This window comes from Salvelinus fontinalis, chromosome 5 (genome assembly GCF_029448725.1).
Source record: "Salvelinus fontinalis isolate EN_2023a chromosome 5, ASM2944872v1, whole genome shotgun sequence".
In the NCBI taxonomy this organism is placed as follows: Eukaryota; Metazoa; Chordata; class Actinopteri; order Salmoniformes; family Salmonidae; genus Salvelinus; species Salvelinus fontinalis.
Genome location: NC_074669.1, coordinates 65,435,181 through 65,461,933, shown reverse-complemented (window position 1 = coordinate 65,461,933; position 26,753 = coordinate 65,435,181). Strand labels below are relative to the sequence as shown.

The 26,753-nt window shown below is 39.0% G+C and overlaps 1 protein-coding gene across 2 annotated transcripts in view; it reads left to right on the top strand.

The window, feature by feature from the left end:
• The window catches only part of LOC129856040 (annexin A5-like), a 128,508-nt gene that overhangs the window by 46,845 nt on the left and 54,910 nt on the right, over window positions 1–26,753 (top strand). Inside the window, exon 2 of one of the 2 annotated variants that reach the window (XM_055924175.1) lies at window positions 2,658–2,712. The exons of the other annotated variant lie outside the window; for it this stretch is intronic. Within the exon in view, the coding sequence (XP_055780150.1) occupies window positions 2,710–2,712 (3 nt within the window). The 5' untranslated portion in view covers window positions 2,658–2,709. The remainder of the gene's footprint in view (window positions 1–2,657; window positions 2,713–26,753) is intronic. 2 annotated transcript variants of the gene reach the window in all.

The window sequence follows — 26,753 nt, the reverse complement described above, 5'->3', positions numbered from 1 at the left end:
TTTAGTGAGTCCTCCAGATCAGAGGCAGTAGGGATGACCAGGGATGTTCTCTGTTTAGTGAGTCCTCCAGATCAGAGGCAGTAGGGATGACCAGGGATGTTCTCTGTTTAGTGAGTCCTCCAGATCAGAGGCAGTAGGGATGACCAGGGATGTTCTCTGTTTAGTGAGTCCTCCAGATCAGAGGCAGTAGGGATGACCAGGGATGTTCTCTGTTTAGTGAGTCCTCCAGATCAGAGGCAGTAGGGATGACCAGGGATGTTCTCTGTTTAGTGAGTCCTCCAGATCAGAGGCAGTAGGGATGACCAGGGATGTTCTCTGTTTAGTGAGTCCTCCAGATCAGAGGCAGTAGGGATGACCAGGGATGTTCTCTGTTTAGTGAGTCCTCCAGATCAGAGGCAGTAGGGATGACCAGGGATGTTCTCTGTTTAGTGAGTCCTCCAGATCAGAGGCAGTAGGGATGACCAGGGATGTTCTCTGTTTAGTGAGTCCTCCAGATCAGAGGCAGTAGGGATGACCAGGGATGTTCTCTGTTTAGTGAGTCCTCCAGACCAGAGGCAGTAGGGATGACCAGGGATGTTCTCTGTTTAGTGAGTCCTCCAGATCAGAGGCAGTAGGGATGACCAGGGATGTTCTCTGTTTAGTGAGTCCTCCAGATCAGAGGCAGTAGGGATGACCAGGGATGTTCTCTGTTTAGTGAGTCCTCCAGATCGGAGGCAGTAGGGATAACCAGGGATGTTCTCTGTTTAGTGAGTCCTCCAGATCAGAGGCAGTAGGGATGACCAGGGATGTTCAATGTTTAGTGAGTCCACCAGATCAGAGGCAGTAGGGATGACGAGGGATGTTCTCTGTTTAGTGAGTCCTACAGATCAGAGGCAGTAGAGATGACCAGGGATGTTCTCTGTTTAGTGAGTCCTCCAGATCAGAGGCAGTAGAGATGACCAGGGATGTTCTCTGTTTAGTGAGTCCTCCAGATCAGAGGCAGTAGGGATGACCAGGGATGTTCTCTGTTTAGTGAGTCCACCAGATCAGAGGCAGTAGGGAGGACCAGGGATGTTCTCTGTTTAGTGAGTCCTCCAGATCAGAGGCAGTAGGGATGACCAGGGATGTTCTCTGTTTAGTGAGTCCTCCAGATCAGAGGCAGTAGGGATGACCAGGGATGTTCTCTGTTTAGTGAGTCCTCCAGATCAGAGGCAGTAGGGATGACCAGGGATGTTCTCTGTTTAGTGAGTCCACCAGATCAGAGGCAGTAGGGATGACCAGGAATGTTCTCTGTTTAGTGAGTCCTCCAGATCAGAGGCAGTAGGGAGGACCAGGGATGTTCTCTGTTTAGTGAGGCCTCCAGATCAGAGGCAGTAGGGATGACCAGGGATGTTCTCTGTTTAGTGAGTCCTCCAGATCAGAGGCAGTAGGGATGACCAGGGATGTTCTCTGTGTAGTGAGTCCTCCAGATCAGAGGCAGTAGGGATGACCAGGGATGTTCTCTGTTTAGTGAGTCCTCCAGATCAGAGGCAGTAGGGATGACCAGGGATGTTCTCTGTGTAGTGAGTCCTCCAGATCAGAGGCAGTAGGGATGACCAGGGATGTTCTCTGTTTAGTGAGTCCTCCAGATCAGAGGCAGAAGGGATGACCAGGGATGTTCTCTGTTTAGTGAGTCCTCCAGATCAGAGGCAGTAGAGATGACCAGGGATGTTCTCTGTTTAGTGAGTCCTCCAGATCAGAGGCAGTAGGGATGACCAGGGATGTTCTCTGTTTAGTGAGTCCTCCAGATCAGAGGCAGTAGGGATGACCAGGGATGTTCTCTGTTTAGTGAGTCCTCCAGATCAGAGGCAGTAGGGATGACCAGGGATGTTCTCTGTTTAGTGAGTCCTCCAGATCAGAGGCAGTAGGGATGACCAGGGATGTTCTCTGTTTAGTGAGTCCTCCAGATCAGAGGCAGTAGGGATGACCAGGGATGTTCTCTGTTTAGTGAGTCCTCCAGATCAGAGGCAGTAGGGATGACCAGGGATGTTCTCTGTTTAGTGAGTCCTCCAGATCAGAAGCAGTAGGGATGACCAGGGATGTTCTCTGTTTAGTGAGTCCTCCAGATCAGAGGCAGTAGGGATGACCAGGGATGTTCTCTGTTTAGTGATTCCTCCAGATCAGAGGCAGTAGGGATGACCAGGGATGTTCTCTGTTTAGTGAGTCCTCCAGATCAGAGGCAGTAGGGATGACCAGGGATGTTCTCTGTTTAGTGATTCCTCCAGATCAGAGGCAGTAGGGATGACCAGGGATGTTCTCTGTTTAGTGAGTCCTCCAGATCAGAGGCAGTAGGGATGACCAGGGATGTTCTCTGTTTAGTGAGTCCTCCAGATCAGAGGCAGTAGGGATGACCAGGGATGTTCTCTGTTTAGTGAGTCCTACAGATCAGAGGCAGTAGGGATGACCAGGGATGTTCTCTGTTTAGTGAGTCCTCCAGATCAGAGGCAGTAGGGATGACCAGGGATGTTCTCTGTTTAGTGAGTCCTCCAGATCAGAGGCAGTAGAGATGACCAGGGATGTTCTCTGTTTAGTGAGTCCTCCAGATCAGAGGCAGTAGAGGTAAAAGTGGAAAACGTTTTGACGGCGTTTTGAAGCGTTTGGCTTGTTGGTTGTCGTTCTAAGTGTGTTTCTCTTTTCAGACATCTCCTCCTCCTCCTCCGAATCAAACCAACGATCACCAATCTACCAACAATGGTAAGTTGACTTCACCGAAGACCCCTCTACAGTGGAATGTTTCACTGCCCCACCCGGACGATTCTGGTAAAATGTTAATGTTTCACTTTCCATCTCTGCCTGTAATGTGACACGCTATCCGCAGCACAGCCCAGGAGACTGTCATTAAATAATTATTATTTCATGATTGTTGAAATGAGTGGACCAGCGTGCGCAGCGTGCGTAGAGTTCCACATTATATTTAATAGTGAATCTTACAACCAAAACAAAAAAATATATAACAAACGTGCTTTATTATTGCAGTTCTCAAGGCAACTATACAAAAAATAGATCCCACAAACAACAGGTTGGGAAAATGGCTGCCTAAATATGATCTCCAATCAGAGACAACGATAGACAGCTGCCTCTGATTGGGAACCACACCAGGCCAACATAGAAATAGAAAACATAGATTGAACACCCGTGTCACACCCTGACCTAACCAAATAGAGAATAACAAGGATCTCTAAAGTCAGCGCTAAACAATAAACGCACAGACCAGTAGAATGGAGGGAGGTCATTATAGAATAGGTTATTACACTAGACCAGTAGAATGGAGGTCATTATAGAATAGGTTATTACACTAGACCAGTAGAATGGAGGTCATTATAGAATAGGTTATTACACTAGACCAGTAGAATGGAGGTCATTATAGAATAGGTTATAACACTAGACCAGTAGAATGGAGGGAGGTCATTATAGAATAGGTTATTACACTAGAACAGTAGAATGGAGGTCATTATAGAATAGGTTATTACACTAGACCAGTAGAATGGAGGTCATTATAGAATAGGTTATTACACTAGACCAGTAGAATGGAGGTCATTATAGAATAGGTTATTACACTAGACCAGTAGAATGGAGGGAGATCATTATAGAATAGGTTATTACACTAGACCAGTAGAATGGAGGTCATTATAGAATAGGTTATTACACTAGACCAGTAGAATGGAGGTCATTATAGAATAGGTTATTACACTAGACCAGTAGAATGGAGGGAGGTCATTATAGAATAGGTTATTACACTAGACCAGTAGAATGGAGGTCATTATAGAATAGGTTATTACACTAGACCAGTAGAATGGAGGTCATTATAGAATAGGTTATTACACTAGACCAGTAGAATGGAGGTCATTATAGAATAGGTTATTACACTAGACCAGTAGAATGGAGGGAGGTCATTATAGAATAGGTTATTACACTAGACCAGTAGAATGGAGGTCATTATAGAATAGGTTATTACACTAGACCAGTAGAATGGAGGTCATTATAGAATAGGTTATAACACTAGACCAGTAGAATGGAGGTCATTATAGAATAGGTTATAACACTAGACCAGTAGAATGGAGGTCATTATAGAATAGGTTATTACACTAGACCAGTAGAATGGAGGTCATTATAGAATAGGTTATAACACTAGACCAGTAGAATGGAGGTCATTATAGAATAGGTTATTACACTAGACCAGTAGAATGGAGGTCATTATAGAATAGGTTATTACACTAGACCAGTAGAATGGAGGTCATTATAGAATAGGTTATAACACTAGACCAGTAGAATGGAGGTCATTATAGAATAGGTTATTACACTAGACCAGTAGAATGGAGGTCATTATAGAATAGGTTATTACACTAGACCAGTAGAATGGAGGTCATTATAGAATAGGTTATTACACTAGACCAGTAGAATGGAGGGAGGTCATTATAGAATAGGTTATTACACTAGACCAGTAGAATGGAGGGAGGTCATTATAGAATAGGTTATTACACTAGACCAGTAGAATGGAGGTCATTATAGAATAGGTTATTACACTAGACCAGTAGAATGGAGGTCATTATAGAATAGGTTATTACACTAGACCAGTAGAATGGAGGTCATTATAGAATAGGTTATTACACTAGACCAGTAGAATGGAGGTCATTATAGAATAGGTTATTACACTAGACCAGTAGAATGGAGGTCATTATAGAATAGGTTATTACACTAGACCAGTAGAATGGAGGGGGGTCATTATAGAATAGGTTATTACACTAGACCAGTAGAATGGAGGTCATTATAGAATAGGTTATTACACTAGACCAGTAGAATGGAGGGAGGTCATTATAGAATAGGTTATTACACTAGACCAGTAGAATGGAGGGAGGTCATTATAGAATAGGTTATTATACTAGACCAGTAGAATGGAGGGAGGTCATTATAGAATAGGTTATTACACTAGACCAGTAGAATGGAGGGAGGTCATTATAGAATAGGTTATTACACTAGACCAGTAGAATGGAGGTCATTATAGAATAGGTTATTACACTAGACCAGTAGAATGGAGGGAGGTCATTATAGAATAGGTTATTACACTAGACCAGTAGAATGGAGGGAGGTCATTATAGAATAGGTTATTACACTAGACCAGTAGAATGGAGGTCATTATAGAATAGGTTATTACACTAGACCAGTAGAATGGAGGGAGGTCATTATAGAATAGGTTATTATACTAGACCAGTAGAATGGAGGTCATTATAGAATAGGTTATTATACTAGACCAGTAGAATGGAGGGAGGTCATTATAGAATAGGTTATTATACTAGACCAGTAGAATGGAGGTCATTATAGAATAGGTTATTACACTAGACCAGTAGAATGGAGGGAGGTCATTATAGAATAGGTTATTATACTAGACCAGTAGAATGGAGGTCATTATAGAATAGGTTATTACACTAGACCAGTAGAATGGAGGGAGGTCATTATAGAATAGGTTATTATACTAGACCAGTAGAATGGAGGTCATTATAGAATAGGTTATTACACTAGACCAGTAGAATGGAGGTCATTATAGAATAGGTTATTACACTAGACCAGAAGAATGGAGGTCATTATAGAATAGGTTATTACACTAGACCAGTAGAATGGAGGTCATTATAGAATAGGTTATTACACTAGACCAGTAGAATGGAGGTCATTATAGAATAGGTTATTACACTAGACCAGTAGAATGGAGGTCATTATAGAATAGGTTATTACACTAGACCAGTAGAATGGAGGTCATTATAGAATAGGTTATTACACTAGACCAGTAGAATGGAGGTCATTATAGAATAGGTTATTACACTAGACCAGTAGAATGGAGGTCATTATAGAATAGGTTATTACACTAGACCAGTAGAATGGAGGTCATTATAGAATAGGTTATTACACTAGACCAGTAGAATGGAGGTCATTATAGAATAGGTTATTACACTAGACCAGTAGAATGGAGGGAGGTCATTATAGAATAGGTTATTACACTAGACCAGTAGAATGGAGGGAGGTCATTATAGAATAGGTTATTACACTAGACCAGTAGAATGGAGGGAGGTCATTATAGAATAGGTTATTATACTAGACCAGTAGAATGGAGGGAGGTCATTATAGAATAGGTTATTACACTAGACCAGTAGAATGGAGGGAGGTCATTATAGAATAGGTTATTACACTAGACCAGTAGAATGGAGGTCATTATAGAATAGGTTATTACACTAGACCAGTAGAATGGAGGGAGGTCATTATAGAATAGGTTATTACACTAGACCAGTAGAATGGAGGGAGGTCATTATAGAATAGGTTATTACACTAGACCAGTAGAATGGAGGTCATTATAGAATAGGTTATTACACTAGACCAGTAGAATGGAGGTCATTATAGAATAGGTTATTACACTAGACCAGTAGAATGGAGGTCATTATAGAATAGGTTATTACACTATACCAGTAGAATGGAGGTCATTATAGAATAGGTTATTACACTAGACCAGTAGAATGGAGGGAGGTCATTATAGAATAGGTTATTACACTAGACCAGTAGAATGGAGGTCATTATAGAATAGGTTATTACACTAGATCAGTAGAATGGAGGTCATTATAGAATAGGTTATTACACTAGACCAGTAGAATGGAGGTCATTATAGAATAGGTTATTACACTAGACCAGTAGAATGGAGGGAGGTCATTATAGAATAGGTTATTATACTAGACCAGTAGAATGGAGGTCATTATAGAATAGGTTATTATACTAGACCAGTAGAATGGAGGGAGGTCATTATAGAATAGGTTATTATACTAGACCAGTAGAATGGAGGTCATTATAGAATAGGTTATTACACTAGACCAGTAGAATGGAGGGAGGTCATTATAGAATAGGTTATTATACTAGACCAGTAGAATGGAGGTCATTATAGAATAGGTTATTACACTAGACCAGTAGAATGGAGGGAGGTCATTATAGAATAGGTTATTATACTAGACCAGTAGAATGGAGGTCATTATAGAATAGGTTATTACACTAGACCAGTAGAATGGAGGTCATTATAGAATAGGTTATTACACTAGACCAGAAGAATGGAGGTCATTATAGAATAGGTTATTACACTAGACCAGTAGAATGGAGGTCATTATAGAATAGGTTATTACACTAGACCAGTAGAATGGAGGTCATTATAGAATAGGTTATTACACTAGACCAGTAGAATGGAGGCAGGTCATTATAGAATAGGTTATTATACTAGACCAGTAGAATGGAGGTCATTATAGAATAAGTTATTATACTAGACCAGTAGAATGGAGGGAGGTCATTATAGAATAGGTTATTATACTAGACCAGTAGAATGGAGGTCATTATAGAATAGGTTATTATACTAGACCAGTAGAATGGAGATCATTATAGAATAGGTTATTACACTAGACCAGTAGAATGGAGGGAGGTCATTATAGAATAGGATATTATACTAGACCAGTAGAATGGAGGTCATTATAGAATAGGTTATTATACTAGACCAGTAGAATGGTGGTCATTATAGAATAGGTTATTACACTAGACCAGTAGAATGGAGGGAGGTCATTATAGAATAGGTTATTACACTAGACCAGTAGAATGGAGGTCATTATAGAATAGGTTATTACACTAGACCAGTAGAATGGAGGTCATTATAGAATAGGTTATTACACTAGACCAGTAGAATGGAGGTCATTATAGAATAGGTTATTACACTAGACCAGTAGAATGGAGGTCATTATAGAATAGGTTATTACACTAGACCAGTAGAATGGAGGTCATTATAGAATAGGTTATTACACTAGACCAGTAGAATGGAGGTCATTATAGAATAGGTTATTACACTAGACCAGTAGAATGGAGGGAGGTCATTATAGAATAGGTTATTACACTAGACCAGTAGAATGGAGGTCATTATAGAATAGGTTATTACACTAGACCAGTAGAATGGAGGGAGGTCATTATAGAATAGGTTATTATACTAGACCAGTAGAATGGAGGTCATTATAGAATAGGTTATAACACTAGACCAGTAGAATGGAGGTCATTATAGAATAGGTTATTACACTAGACCAGTAGAATGGAGGTCATTATAGAATAGGTTATTACACTAGACCAGTAGAATGGAGGTCATTATAGAATAGGTTATTACACTAGACCAGTAGAATGGAGGTCATTATAGAATAGGTTATTACACTAGACCAGTAGAATGGAGGTCATTATAGAATAGGTTATTACACTAGACCAGTAGAATGGAGGTCATTATAGAATAGGTTATTACACTAGACCAGTAGAATGGAGGGAGGTCATTATAGAATAGGTTATTACACTAGACCAGTAGAATGGAGGGAGGTCATTATAGAATAGGTTATTACACTAGACCAGTAGAATGGAGATCATTATAGAATAGGTTATTACACTAGACCAGTAGAATGGAGATCATTATAGAATAGGTTATTACACTAGACCAGTAGAATGGAGGTCATTATAGAATAGGTTATTACACTAGACCAGTAGAATGGAGGTCATTATAGAATAGGTTATTACACTAGACCAGTAGAATGGAGGTCATTATAGAATAGGTTATTACACTAGACCAGTAGAATGGAGGTCATTATAGAATAGGTTATTACACTAGACCAGTAGAATGGAGGTCATTATAGAATAGGTTATTACACTAGACCAGTAGAATGGAGGTCATTATAGAATAGGTTATTACACTAGACCAGTAGAATGGAGGTCATTATAGAATAGGTTATTATACTAGACCAGTAGAATGGAGGGAGGTCATTATAGAATAGGTTATTACACTAGACCAGTAGAATGGAGGTCATTATAGAATAGGTTATTACACTAGACCAGTAGAATGGAGGTCAGTATAGAATAGGTTATTACACTAGACCAGTAGAATGGAGGTCATTATAGAATAGGTTATTACACTAGACCAGTAGAATGGAGGTCATTATAGAATAGGTTACTACACTAGACCAGTAGAATGGAGGGAGGTCATTATATAATAGGTTATTACACTAGACCAGTAGAATGGAGGTCATTATAGAATAGGTTATTACACTAGACCAGTAGAATGGAGGTCATTATAGAATAGGTTATTACACTAGACCAGTAGAATGGAGGTCATTATAGAATAGGTTATTACACTAGACCAGTAGAATGGAGGTCATTATAGAATAGGTTATTACACTAGACCAGTAGAATGGAGGGAGTTCATTATAGAATAGGTTATTACACTAGACCAGTAGAATGGAGGTCATTATAGAATAGGTTATTACACTAGACCAGTAGAATGGAGGTCATTATAGAATAGGTTATTACAATAGACCAGTAGAATGGAGGTCATTATAGAATAGGTTATTACACTAGACCAGTAGAATGGAGGTCATTATAGAATAGGTTATTACACTAGACCAGTAGAATGGAGGTCATTATAGAATAGGTTATTACACTAGACCAGTAGAATGGAGGGAGGTCATTATAGAATAGGTTATTACAATAGACCAGTAGAATGGAGTACATTATAGAATAGGTTATTACACTAGACCAGTAGAATGGAGGGAGGTCATTATAGAATAGGTTATTACACTAGACCAGTAGAATGGAGGTCATTATAGAATAGGTTATTACACTAGACCAGTAGAATGGAGGTCATTATAGAATAGGTTATTACACTAGACCAGTAGAATGGAGGGAGGTCATTATAGAATAGGTTATTACACTAGACCAGTAGAATGGAGGTCATTATAGAATAGGTTATTACACTAGACCAGTAGAATGGAGGTCATTATAGAATAGGTTATTACACTAGACCAGTAGAATGGAGGTCATTATAGAATAGGTTATTACACTAGACCAGTAGAATGGAGGGAGGTCATTATAGAATAGGTTATTATACTAGACCAGTAGAATGGAGGTCATTATAGAATAGGTTATTACACTAGACCAGTAGAATGGAGGGAAGTCATTATAGAATAGGTTATTATACTAGACCAGTAGAATGGAGGTCATTATAGAATAGGTTATAACACTAGACCAGTAGAATGGAGGTCATTATAGAATAGGTTATTACACTAGACCAGTAGAATGGAGGTCATTATAGAATAGGTTATTACACTAGACCAGTAGAATGGAGGGAGGTCATTATAGAATAGGTTATTACACTAGACCAGTAGAATGGAGGTCATTATAGAATAGGTTATTATACTAGACCAGTAGAATGGAGGTCATTATAGAATAGGTTATTATACTAGACCAGTAGAATGGAGGGAGGTCATTATAGAATAGGTTATTACACTAGACCAGTAGAATGGAGGTCATTATAGAATAGGTTATTATACTAGACCAGTAGAATGGAGGGAGGTCATTATAGAATAGGTTATTACACTAGACCAGTAGAATGGAGGGAGGTCATTATAGAATAGGTTATTACACTAGACCAGTAGAATGGAGGGAGGTCATTATAGAATAGGTTATTACACTAGACCAGTAGAATGGAGGTCATTATAGAATAGGTTATTACACTAGACCAGTAGAATGGAGGTCATTATAGAATAGGTTATTACACTAGACCAGTAGAATGGAGGGAGGTCATTATAGAATAGGTTATTACACTAGACCAGTAGAATGGAGGTCATTATAGAATAGGTTATTACACTAGACCAGTAGAATGGAGGTCATTATAGAATAGGTTATTACACTAGACCAGTAGAATGGAGGTCATTATAGAATAGGTTATTACACTAGACCAGTAGAATCGAGGGAGGTCATTATAGAATAGGTTATTACACTAGACCAGTAGAATGGAGGTCATTATAGAATAGGTTATTACACTAGACCAGTAGAATGGAGGTCATTATAGAATAGGTTATTACACTAGACCAGTAGAATGGAGGTCATTATAGAATAGGTTATTACACTAGACCAGTAGAATGGAGGTCATTATAGAATAGGTTATTATACTAGACCAGTAGAATGGAGGTCATTATAGAATAGGTTATTACACTAGACCAGTAGAATGGAGATCATTATAGAATAGGTTATTACACTAGACCAGTAGAATGGAGGTCATTATAGAATAGGTTATTACACTAGACCAGTAGAATGGAGGTCATTATAGAATAGGTTATTACACTAGACCAGTAGAATGGAGGGAGGTCATTATAGAATAGGTTATTACACTAGACCAGTAGAATGGAGGGAGGTCATTATAGAATAGGTTATTACACTAGACCAGTAGAATGGAGGTCATTATAGAATAGGTTATTACACTAGACCAGTAGAATGGAGGTCATTATAGAATAGGTTATTACACTAGACCAGTAGAATGGAGGGAGGTCATTATAGAATAGGTTATTACACTAGACCAGTAGAATGGAGGTCATTATAGAATAGGTTATTACACTAGACCAGTAGAATGGAGGTCATTATAGAATAGGTTATTACACTAGACCAGTAGAATGGAGGTCATTATAGAATAGGTTATTACACTAGACCAGTAGAATGGAGGGGGGTCATTATAGAATAGGTTATTACACTAGACCAGTAGAATGGAGGTCATTATAGAATAGGTTATTACACTAGACCAGTAGAATGGAGGGAGGTCATTATAGAATAGGTTATTACACTAGACCAATAGAATGGAGGGAGGTCATTATAGAATAGGTTATTACACTAGACCAGTAGAATGGAGGTCATTATAGAATAGGTTATTACACTAGACCAGTAGAATGGAGGTCATTATAGAATAGGTTATTACACTAGACCAGTAGAATGGAGGTCATTATAGAATAGGTTATTACACTAGACCAGTAGAATCGAGGGAGGTCATTATAGAATAGGTTATTACACTAGACCAGTAGAATGGAGGTCATTATAGAATAGGTTATTACACTAGACCAGTAGAATGGAGGTCATTATAGAATAGGTTATTACACTAGACCAGTAGAATGGAGGTCATTATAGAATAGGTTATTACACTAGACCAGTAGAATGGAGGTCATTATAGAATAGGTTATTACACTAGACCAGTAGAATGGAGGTCATTATAGAATAGGTTATTACACTAGACCAGTAGAATGGAGGTCATTATAGAATAGGTTATTACACTAGACCAGTAGAATGGAGGGAGGTCACTATAGAATAGGTTATTACACTAGACCAGTAGAATGGAGGTCATTATAGAATAGGTTATTACACTAGACCAGTAGAATGGAGGTCATTATAGAATAGGTTATTACACTAGACCAGTAGAATGGAGGTCATTATAGAATAGGTTATTATACTAGACCAGTAGAATGGAGGTCATTATAGAATAGGTTATTACACTAGACCAGTAGAATGGAGGTCATTATAGAATAGGTTATTACACTAGACCAGTAGAATGGAGGTCATTATAGAATAGGTTATTATACTAGACCAGTAGAATGGAGGGAGGTCATTATATAATAGGTTATTACACTAGACCAGTAGAATGGAGGGAGATCATTATAGAATAGGTTATTACACTAGACCAGTAGAATGGAGGTCATTATAGAATAGGTTATTACACTAGACCAGTAGAATGGAGGTCATTATAGAATAGGTTATTACACTAGACCAGTAGAATGGAGGGAGGTCATTATAGAATAGGTTATTACACTAGACCAGTTAAGTGGGTTCCCATCCTGGTTTAATCCAAGTTAAATGGGTCCTCATCCTGGTTTAATCCAAGTTAAATGGGTCCCCATCCTGGTTTAATCCAAGTTAAATTGGTCCCCATCCTGGTTTAATCCAAGTTAAATGGGTCCCCATCCTGGTTTAATCCAAGTTAAATGGGTCCCCATCCTGGTTTAATCCAAGTTAAATGGGTCCCCATCCTGGTTTAATCCAAGTTAAATGGGTCCCCATCCTGGTTTAATCCAAGTTAAATGGGTCCCCATCCTGGTTTAATCCAAGTTAAATGGGTTCCCATCCTGGTTTAATCCAAGTTAAATGGGTCCCCATCCTGGTTTAATCCAAGTTAAATGGGTCCCCATCCTGGTTTAATCCAAGTTAAATGGGTTCCCATCCTGGTTTAATCCAAGTTAAATGGGTCCCCATCCTGGTTTAATCCAAGTTAAATGGGTCCCCATCCTGGTTTAATCCAAGTTAAATGGGTCCCCATCCTGGTTTAATCCAAGTTAAATGGGTCCCCATCCTGGTTTAATCCAAGTTAAATGGGTCCCCATCCTGGTTTAATCCAAGTTAAATGGGTTCCCATCCTGGTTTAATCCAAGTTAAATGGGTCCCCATCCTGGTTTAATCCAAGTTAAATGGGTTTCCATCGCATTTTCAACTCTACTGATAGTTTTCTCACAAAAATGTTGTAATGCTTCTGATGAAAGTCAATTCTAGTTTCTAGCAAACCAGTGTGTGTGTTTGTGGAGCAGAGGGGCTGTATTTGGGGAAGTCCGTATGAGTCATGTGTGTGGGCCTTTCTTCAGACAGGGTGGGGCTCTGCCTCCTCCCCCTCCCTCTCTCTCTCTTTCTCTCTCTCTCTCTCCTCCCCGTCCCTCTCTTCCGCTCTCTCTCTCTACTACCCGTCCCTCTCTTCTTCCTCTCTCTCCTCCCCGTCCCTCTATTCTTCCTCTCTCTCCTCCCCGTCCCTCTCTTCCGATCTCTCTCTCTCCTCCCCGTCCCTCTCTTCCGATCTCTCTCTCTCCTCCCCGTCCCTCTCTTCCGCTCTCTCTCTACTCCCCGTCCCTCTCTTCCTGTCTCTCTCTCTCTCTAAAACCATAGTGTGTCTCTGTGTGTGTGTGTGTGTGTTTGTGGAGCAGAGGGGCTGTATTTGGGGAAGTCAGTATGAGTCATGTGTGTGGAACTTTCTTCAAGGGGCTTTATTGGCATCGGAACATATGTTTACATTGCCAAAGCAAGTGAAATGGATAAACAATAGAAATGGTCTGATAGTGTCTGTCTGTCTGTCTGTCTGTCTGTCTGTCTGTCTGTCTGTCTGTCTGTCTGTCTGTCTGTCTGCCACGCACGCACGCACGCACGCACGCAAACCGGACACTGATAGTTTGAGTCAACAGTAGATAGTGTGTTTACTGATGTCATTAATCATCTCTGACAGACGCTTCCTGCCACATCGATAAGTGTAGACTGGGACTACACCACTTTATCAACAGGTTCATTACATTAGTAGACTGGGACTACACCACTTTATCAACAGGTTCATTACATTAGTAGACTGGGACTACACCACTTTATACTATCAACAGGTTCATTACATTAGTAGACTGGGACTACACCACTTTATCAACAGGTTCATTACATTAGTAGACTGGGACTACACCACTTTATCAACAGGTTCATTACATTAGTAGACTGGGACTACACCACTTCATACTATCAACAGGTTCATTACATTAGTAGACTGGGACTACACCACTTCATACTGTCAACAGGTTCATTACATTAGTAGACTGGGACTACATCACTCTATCAACAGGTTCATTACATTAGTAGACTGGGACTACACCACTTTATACTATCAACAGGTTCATTACATTAGTAGACTGGGACTACACCACTTTATCAACAGGTTCATTACAGTAGTAGACTGGGACTACACCACTTTATACTATCAACAGGTTCATTACATTAGTAGACTGGGACTACACCACTTTATACTATCAACAGGTTCATTACATTAGTAGACTGGGACTACACCACTTTATACTATCAACAGGTTCATTACATTAGTAGACTGGGACTACACCACTTTATACTATCAACAGGTTCATTACATTAGTAGACTGGGACTACACCACTTTATCAACAGGTTCATTACATTAGTAGACTGGGACTACACCACTTTATACTATCAACAGGTTCATTACATTAGTAGACTGGGACTACACCACTTCATCAACAGGTTCATTACATTAGTAGACTGGGACTACACCACTTTATACTATCAACAGGTTCATTACATTAGTAGACTGGGACTACACCACTTCATCAACAGGTTCATTACATTAGTAGACTGGGACTACACCACTTTATACTATCAACAGGTTCATTACATTAGTAGACTGGGACTACACCACTTCATCAACAGGTTCATTACATTAGTAGACTGGGACTACACCACTTCATCAACAGGTTCATTACATTAGTAGACTGGGACTACACCACTTCATCAACAGGTTCATTACATTAGTAGACTGGGACTACACCACTTCATCAACAGGTTCATTACATTAGTAGACTGGGACTACACCACTTCATCAACAGGTTCATTACATTAGTAGACTGGGACTACACCACTTTATCAACAGGTTCATTACATTAGTAGACTGGGACTACACCACTTCATCAACAGGTTCATTACATTAGTAGACTGGGACTACACCACTTTATACTATCAACAGGTTCATTACATTAGTAGACTGGGACTACACCACTTTATCAACAGGTTCATTACATTAGTAGACTGGGACTACACCACTTTATCAACAGGTTCATTACATTAGTAGACTGGGACTACACCACTTTATCAACAGGTTCATTACATTAGTAGACTGGGACTACACCACTTTATCAACAGGTTCATTACATTAGTAGACTGGGACTACACCACTTTATCAACAGGTTCATTACATTAGTAGACTGGGACTACACCACTTTATCAACAGGTTCATTACATTAGTAGACTGGGACTACACCACTTTATCAACAGGTTCATTACATTAGTAGACTGGGACTACACCACTTTATACTATCAACAGGTTCATTACATTAGTAGACTGGGACTACACCACTTTATCAACAGGTTCATTACATTAGTAGACTGGGACTACACCACTTTATACTATCAACAGGTTCATTACATTAGTAGACTGTGACTACACCACTTTATCAACAGGTTCATTACATTAGTAGACTGGGACTACACCACTTTATACTATCAACAGGTTCATTACATTAGTAGACTGGGACTACACCACTTTATACTATCAACAGGTTCATTACATTAGTAGACTGGGACTACACCACTTTATCAACAGGTTCATTACATTAGTAGACTGGGACTACACCACTTTATACTATCAACAGGTTCATTACATTAGTAGACTGGGACTACACCACTTTATCAACAGGTTCATTACATTAGTAGACTGGGACTACACCACTTTATACTATCAACAGGTTCATTACATTAGTAGACTGGGACTACACCACTTTATCAACAGGTTCATTACATTAGTAGACTGGGACTACACCACTTTATACTATCAACAGGTTCATTACATTAGTAGACTGGGACTACACCACTTTATACTATCAACAGGTTCATTACATTAGTAGACTGGGACTACACCACTTTATCAACAGGTTCATTACATTAGTAGACTGGGACTACACCACTTTATACTATCAACAGGTTCATTACATTAGTAGACTGGGACTACACCACTTTATACTATCAACAGGTTCATTACATTAGTAGACTGGGACTACACCACTTTATCAACAGGTTCATTACATTAGTAGACTGGGACTACACCACTTTATCAACAGGTTCATTACATTAGTAGACTGGGACTACACCACTTTATACTATCAACAGGTTCATTACATTAGTAGACTGGGACTACACCACTTTATCAACAGGTTCATTACATTAGTAGACTGGGACTACACCACTTTATACTATCAACAGGTTCATTACATTAGTAGACTGGGACTACACCACTTTATCAACAGGTTCATTACATTAGTAGACTGGGACTACACCACTTTATACTATCAACAGGTTCATTACATTAGTAGACTGGGACTACACCACTTTATACTATCAACAGGTTCATTACATTAGTAGACTGGGACTACACCACTTTATCAACAGGTTCATTACATTAGTAGACTGGGACTACACCACTTTATACTATCAACAGGTTCATTACATTAGTAGACTGGGACTACACCACTTTATACTATCAACAGGTTCATTACATTAGTAGACTGGGACTACACCACTTTATCAACAGGTTCATTACATTAGTAGACTGGGACTACACCACTTCATCAACAGGTTCATTACATTAGTAGACTGGGACTACACCACTTTATACTATCAACAGGTTCATTACATTAGTAGACTGGGACTACACCACTTTATCAACAGGTTCATTACATTAGTAGACTGGGACTACACCACTTTATCAACAGGTTCATTACATTAGTAGACTGGGACTACACCACTTTATCAACAGGTTCATTACATTAGTAGACTGGGACTACACCACTTTATCAACAGGTTCATTACATTAGTAGACTGGGACTACACCACTTTATCAACAGGTTCATTACATTAGTAGACTGGGACTACACCACTTTATACTATCAACAGGTTCATTACATTAGTAGACTGGGACTACACCACTTTATCAACAGGTTCATTACATTAGTAGACTGGGACTACACCACTTTATACTATCAACAGGTTCATTACATTAGTAGACTGGGACTACACCACTTTATCAACAGGTTCATTACATTAGTAGACTGGGACTACCCCACTTTATTCTATCAACAGGTTCATTACATTAGTAGACTGGGACTACACCACTTTATCAACAGGTTCATTACATTAGTAGACTGGGACTACACCACTTTATCAACAGGTTCATTACATTAGTAGACTGGGACTACACCACTTTATCAACAGGTTCATTACATTAGTAGACTGGGACTACACCACTTTATCAACAGGTTCATTACATTAGTAGACTGGGACTACACCACTTTATACTATCAACAGGTTCATTACATTAGTAGACTGGGACTACACCACTTTATACTATCAACAGGTTCATTACATTAGTAGACTGGGACTACACCACTTTATCAACAGGTTCATTACATTAGTAGACTGGGACTACACCACTTTATACTATCAACAGGTTAATTACATTAGTAGACTGGGACTACACCACTTTATACTATCAACAGGTTCATTACATTAGTAGACTGGGACTACACCACTTCATCAACAGGTTCATTACATTAGTAGACTGGGACTATACCACTTCATCAACAGGTTCATTACATTAGTAGACTGGGACTACACCACTTCATCAACAGGTTCATTACATTAGTAGACTGGGACTACACCACTTTATCAACAGGTTCATTACATTAGTAGACTGGGACTACACCACTTTATACTATCAACAGGTTCATTACATTAGTAGACTGGGACTACACCACTTCATCAACAGGTTCATTACATTAGTAGACTGGGACTACACCACTTCATCAACAGGTTCATTACATTAGTAGACTGGGACTACACCACTTTATCAACAGGTTCATTACATTAGTAGACTGGGACTACACCACTTTATACTATCAACAGGTTCATTACATTAGTAGACTGGGACTACACCACTTTATACTATCAACAGGTTCATTACATTAGTAGACTGGGACTACACCACTTCATCAACAGGTTCATTACATTAGTAGACTGGGACTACACCACTTCATCAACAGGTTCATTACATTAGTAGACTGGGACTACACCACTTCATCAACAGGTTCATTACATTAGTAGACTGGGACTACACCACTTTATCAACAGGTTCATTACATTAGTAGACTGGGACTACACCACTTCATCAACAGGTTCATTACATTAGTAGACTGGGACTACACCACTTTATACTATCAACAGGTTCATTACATTAGTAGACTGGGACTACACCACTTTATCAACAGGTTCATTACATTAGTAGACTGGGACTACACCACTTTATCAACAGGTTCATTACATTAGTAGACTGGGACTACACCACTTTATCAACAGGTTCATTACATTAGTAGACTGGGACTACACCACTTTATCAACAGGTTCATTACATTAGTAGACTGGGACTACACCACTTTATCAACAGGTTCATTACATTAGTAGACTGGGACTACACCACTTTATCAACAGGTTCATTACATTAGTAGACTGGGACTACACCACTTTATCAACAGGTTCATTACATTAGTAGACTGGGACTACACCACTTTATACTATCAACAGGTTCATTACATTAGTAGACTGGGACTACACCACTTTATCAACAGGTTCATTACATTAGTAGACTGGGACTACACCACTTTATACTATCAACAGGTTCATTACATTAGTAGACTGGGACTACACCACTTTATCAACAGGTTCATTACATTAGTAGACTGGGACTACACCACTTTATACTATCAACAGGTTCATTACATTAGTAGACTGGGACTACACCACTTTATACTATCAACAGGTTCATTACATTAGTAGACTGGGACTACACCACTTTATCAACAGGTTCATTACATTAGTAGACTGGGACTACACCACTTTATACTATCAACAGGTTCATTACATTAGTAGACTGGGACTACACCACTTTATACTATCAACAGGTTCATTACATTAGTAGACTGGGACTACACCACTTTATCAACAGGTTCATTACATTAGTAGACTGGGACTACACCACTTTATACTATCAACAGGTTCATTACATTAGTAGACTGGGACTACACCACTTTATCAACAGGTTCATTACATTAGTAGACTGGGACTACACCACTTTATACTATCAACAGGTTCATTACATTAGTAGACTGGGACTACACCACTTTATCAACAGGTTCATTACATTAGTAGACTGGGACTACACCACTTTATACTATCAACAGGTTCATTACATTAGTAGACTGGGACTACACCACTTTATACTATCAACAGGTTCATTACATTAGTAGACTGGGACTACACCACTTTATCAACAGGTTCATTACATTAGTAGACTGGGACTACACCACTTTATACTATCAACAGGTTCATTACATTAGTAGACTGGGACTACACCACTTTATACTATCAACAGGTTCATTACATTAGTAGACTGGGACTACACCACTTTATCAACAGGTTCATTACATTAGTAGACTGGGACTACACCACTTTATCAACAGGTTCATTACATTAGTAGACTGGGACTACACCACTTTATACTATCAACAGGTTCATTACATTAGTAGACTGGGACTACACCACTTTATCAACAGGTTCATTACATTAGTAGACTGGGACTACACCACTTTATACTATCAACAGGTTCATTACATTAGTAGACTGGGACTACACCACTTTATCAACAGGTTCATTACATTAGTAGACTGGGACTACACCACTTTATACTATCAACAGGTTCATTACATTAGTAGACTGGGACTACACCACTTTATCAACAGGTTCATTACATTAGTAGACTGGGACTACACCACTTTATACTATCAACAGGTTCATTACATTAGTAGACTGGGACTACACCACTTTATACTATCAACAGGTTCATTACATTAGTAGACTGGGACTACACCACTTTATCAACAGGTTCATTACATTAGTAGACTGGGACTACACCACTTTATACTATCAACAGGTTCATTACATTAGTAGACTGGGACTACACCACTTTATACTATCAACAGGTTCATTACATTAGTAGACTGGGACTACACCACTTTATCAACAGGTTCATTACATTAGTAGACTGGGACTACACCACTTCATCAACAGGTTCATTACATTAGTAGACTGGGACTACACCACTTTATACTATCAACAGGTTCATTACATTAGTAGACTGGGACTACACCACTTTATCAACAGGTTCATTACATTAGTAGACTGGGACTACACCACTTTATCAACAGGTTCATTACATTAGTAGACTGGGACTACACCACTTTATCAACAGGTTCATTACATTAGTAGACTGGGACTACACCACTTTATCAACAGGTTCATTACATTAGTAGACTGGGACTACACCACTTTATTAACAGGTTCATTACATTAGTAGACTGGGACTACACCACTTTATCAACAGGTTCATTACATTAGTAGACTGGGACTACACCACTTTATCAACAGGTTCATTACATTAGTAGACTGGGACTACACCACTTTATCAACAGGTTCATTACATTAGTAGACTGGGACTACACCACTTTATACTATCAACAGGTTCATTACATTAGTAGACTGGGACTACACCACTTTATACTATCAACAGGTTCATTACATTAGTAGACTGGGACTACACCACTTTATCAACAGGTTCATTACATTAGTAGACTGGGACTACACCACTTTATACTATCAACAGGTTCATTACATTAGTAGACTGGGACTACACCACTTTATACTATCAACAGGTTCATTACATTAGTAGACTGGGACTACACCACTTTATCAACAGGTTCATTACATTAGTAGACTGGGACTACACCACTTTATACTATCAACAGGTTCATTACATTAGTAGACTGGGACTACACCACTTTATCAACAGGTTCATTACATTAGTAGACTGGGACTACACCACTTTATACTATCAACAGGTTCATTACATTAGTAGACTGGGACTACACCACTTTATCAACAGGTTCATTACATTAGTAGACTGGGACTACACCACTTTATACTATCAACAGGTTCATTACATTAGTAGACTGGGACTACACCACTTTATACTATCAACAGGTTCATTACATTAGTAGACTGGGACTACACCACTTTATCAACAGGTTCATTACATTAGTAGACTGGGACTACACCACTTTATACTATCAACAGGTTCATTACATTAGTAGACTGGGACTACACCACTTTATCAACAGGTTCATTACATTAGTAGACTGGGACTACACCACTTTATCAACAGGTTCATTACATTAGTAGACTGGGACTACACCACTTTATACTATCAACAGGTTCATTACATTAGTAGACTGGGACTACACCACTTTATCAACAGGTTCATTACATTAGTAGACTGGGACTACACCACTTTATACTATCAACAGGTTCATTACATTAGTAGACTGGGACTACACCACTTTATACTATCAACAGGTTCATTACATTAGTAGACTGGGACTACACCACTTTATCAACAGGTTCATTACATTAGTAGACTGGGACTACACCACTTTATACTATCAACAGGTTCATTACATTAGTAGACTGGGACTACACCACTTTATCAACAGGTTCATTACATTAGTAGACTGGGACTACACCACTTTATACTATCAACAGGTTCATTACATTAGTAGACTGGGACTACACCACTTTATCAACAGGTTCATTACATTAGTAGACTGGGACTACACCACTTCATACTATCAACAGGTTCATTACATTAGTAGACTGGGACTACACCACTTTATACTATCAACAGGTTCATTACATTTGTAGACTGGGACTACACCACTTTCTCAACAGGTTCATTACATTAGATCGACTCGGACTACACCACTTTATACTATCAACAGGTTCATTACATTAGTAGACTGGGACTACACCACTTTATCAACAGGTTCATTACATTAGTAGACTGGGACTACACCACTTCATCAACAGGTTCATTACATTAGTAGACTGGGACTACACCACTTTATACTATCAACAGGTTCATTACATTAGTAGACTGGGACTACACCACTTTATCAACAGGTTCATTACATTAGTAGACTGGGACTACACCACTTTATACTATCAACAGGTTCATTACATTAGTAGACTGGGACTACACCACTTTATCAACAGGTTCATTACATTAGTAGACTGGGACTACACCACTTTATCAACAGGTTCATTACATTAGTAGACTGGGACTACACCACTTTATACTATCAACAGGTTCATTACATTAGTAGACTGGGACTACACCACTTTATCAACAGGTTCATTACATTAGTAGACTGAGACTACACCACTTTATACTATCAACAGGTTCATTACATTAGTAGACTGGGACTACACCACTTTATACTATCAACAGGTTCATTACATTAGTAGACTGGGACTACACCACTTTATCAACAGGTTCATTACATTAGTAGACTGGGACTACACCACTTTATACTATCAACAGGTTCATTACATTAGTAGACTGGGACTACACCACTTTATCAACAGGTTCATTACATTAGTAGACTGGGACTACACCACTTTATACTATCAACAGGTTCATTACATTAGTAGACTGGGACTACACCACTTTATCAACAGGTTCATTACATTAGTAGACTGGGACTACACCACTTCATACTATCAACAGGTTCATTACATTAGTAGACTGGGACTACACCACTTTATACTATCAACAGGTTCATTACATTTGTAGACTGGGACTACACCACTTTATCAACAGGTTCATTACATTAGATCGACTCGGACTACACCACTTTATACTATCAACAGGTTCATTACATTAGTAGACTGGGACTACACCACTTTATCAACAGGTTCATTACATTAGTAGACTGGGACTACACCACTTTATATTATCAACAGGTTCATTACATTAGTAGACTGGGACTACACCACTTCATCAACAGGTTCATTACATTAGTAGACTGGGACTACACCACTTCATCAACAGGTTCATTACATTAGTAGACTGGGACTACACCACTTTATACTATCAACAGGTTCATTACATTAGTAGACTGGGACTACACCACTTTATCAACAGGTTCATTACATTAGTAGACTGGGACTACACCACTTTATACTATCAACAGGTTCATTACATTAGTAGACTGGGACTACACCACTTTATACTATCAACAGGTTCATTACATTAGTAGACTGGGACTACACCACTCTATCAACAGGTTCATTACATTAGTAGACTGGGACTACACCACTTTATACTATCAACAGGTTCATTACATTAGTAGACTGGGACTACACCACTTTATCAACAGGTTCATTACATTAGTAGACTGGGACTACACCACTTTATACTATCAACAGGTTCATTACATTAGTAGACTGGGACTACACCACTTTATCAACAGGTTCATTACATTAGTAGACTGGGACTACACCACTTTATACTATCAACAGGTTCATTACATTAGTAGACTGGGACTACACAGCTTTATCAACAGGTTCATTACATTAGTAGACTGGGACTACACCACTTTATACTATCAACAGGTTCATTACATTAGTAGACTGGGACTACACCGATTTATCAACAGGTTCATTACATTAGTAGACTGGGACTACACCACTTTATACTATCAACAGGTTCATTACATTAGTAGACTGGGACTACACCACTTTATACTATCAACAGGTTCATTACATTAGTAGACTGGGACTACACCACTTTATACTATCAACAGGTTCATTACATTAGTAGACTGGGACTACACCACTTTATACTATCAACAGGTTCATTACATTAGTAGACTGGGACTACACCACTTCATACTATCAACAGGTTCATTACATTAGTAGACTGGGACTACACCACTTTATCAACAGGTTCATTACATTAGTAGACTGGGACTACACCACTTCATCAACAGGTTCATTACATTAGTAGACTGGGACTACACCACTTCATCAACAGGTTCATTACATTAGTAGACTGGGACTACACCACTTCATCAACAGGTTCATTACATTAGTAGACTGGGACTACACCACTTCATCAACAGGTTCATTACATTAGTAGACTGGGACTACACCACTTCATCAACAGGTTCATTACATTAGTAGACTGGGACTACACCACTTTATCAACAGGTTCATTACATTAGTAGACTGGGACTACACCACTTTATACTATCAACAGGTTCATTACATTAGTAGACTGGGACTACACCACTTTATACTATCAACAGGTTCATTACATTAGTAGACTGGGACTACACCACTTCATCAACAGGTTCATTACATTAGTAGACTGGGACTACACCACTTCATCAACAGGTTCATTACATTAGTAGACTGGGACTACACCACTTCATCAACAGGTTCATTACATTAGTAGACTGGGACTACACCACTTTATCAACAGGTTCATTACATTAGTAGACTGGGACTACACCACTTCATCAACAGGTTCATTACATTAGTAGACTGGGACTACACCACTTTATCAACAGGTTCATTACATTAGTAGACTGGGACTACACCACTTTATCAACAGGTTCATTACATTAGTAGACTGGGACTACACCACTTTATCAACAGGTTCATTACATTAGTAGACTGGGACTACACCACTTTATCAACAGGTTCATTACATTAGTAGACTGGGACTACACCACTTTATCAACAGGTTCATTACATTAGTAGACTGGGACTACACCACTTTATCAACAGGTTCATTACATTAGTAGACTGGGACTACACCACTTTATACTATCAACAGGTTCATTACATTAGTAGACTGGGACTACACCACTTTATCAACAGGTTCATTACATTAGTAGACTGGGACTACACCACTTTATACTATCAACAGGTTCATTACATTAGTAGACTGGGACTACACCACTTTATACTATCAACAGGTTCATTACATTAGTAGACTGGGACTACACCACTTTATCAACAGGTTCATTACATTAGTAGACTGGGACTACACCACTTTATACTATCAACAGGTTAATTACATTAGTAGACTGGGACTACACCACTTTATACTATCAACAGGTTCATTACATTAGTAGACTGGGACTACACCACTTCATCAACAGGTTCATTACATTAGTAGACTGGGACTACACCACTTTATACTATCAACAGGTTCATTACATTAGTAGACTGGGACTACACCACTTCATCAACAGGTTCATTACATTAGTAAACTGGGACTACACCACTTCATCAACAGGTTCATTACATTAGTAGACTGGGACTACACCACTTTATCAACAGGTTCATTACATTAGTAGACTGGGACTACACCACTTTATACTATCAACAGGTTCATTACATTAGTAGACTGGGACTACACCACTTCATCAACAGGTTCATTACATTAGTAGACTGGGACTACACCACTTCATCAACAGGTTCATTACATTAGTAGACTGGGACTACACCACTTCATCAACAGGTTCATTACATTAGTAGACTGGGACTACACCACTTCATCAACAGGTTCATTACATTAGTAGACTGGGACTACACCACTTTATACTATCAACAGGTTCATTACATTAGTAGACTGGGACTACACCGCTTTATCAACAGGTTCATTACATTAGTAGACTGGGACTACACCACTTTATCAACAGGTTCATTACATTAGTAGACTGGGACTACACCACTTTATCAACAGGTTCATTGCATTAGTAGACTGGGACTACACCACTTTATCAACAGGTTCATTACATTAGTAGACTGGGACTACACCACTTTATCAACAGGTTCATTACATTAGTAGACTGGGACTACACCACTTAATCAACAGGTTCATTACATTAGTAGACTGGGACTACACCACTTTATCAACAGGTTCATTACATTAGTAGACTGGGACTACACCACTTTATACTATCAACAGGTTCATTACATTAGTAGACTGGGACTACACCACTTTATCAACAGGTTCATTACATTAGTAGACTGGGACTACACCACTTTATCAACAGGTTCATTACATTAGTAGACTGGGACTACACCACTTTATACTATCAACAGGTTCATTACATTAGTAGACTGGGACTACACCACTTTATCAACAGGTTCATTACATTAGTAGACTGGGACTACACCACTTTATACTATCAACAGGTTCATTACATTAGTAGACTGGGACTACACCACTTTATCAACAGGTTCATTACATTAGTAGACTGGGACTACA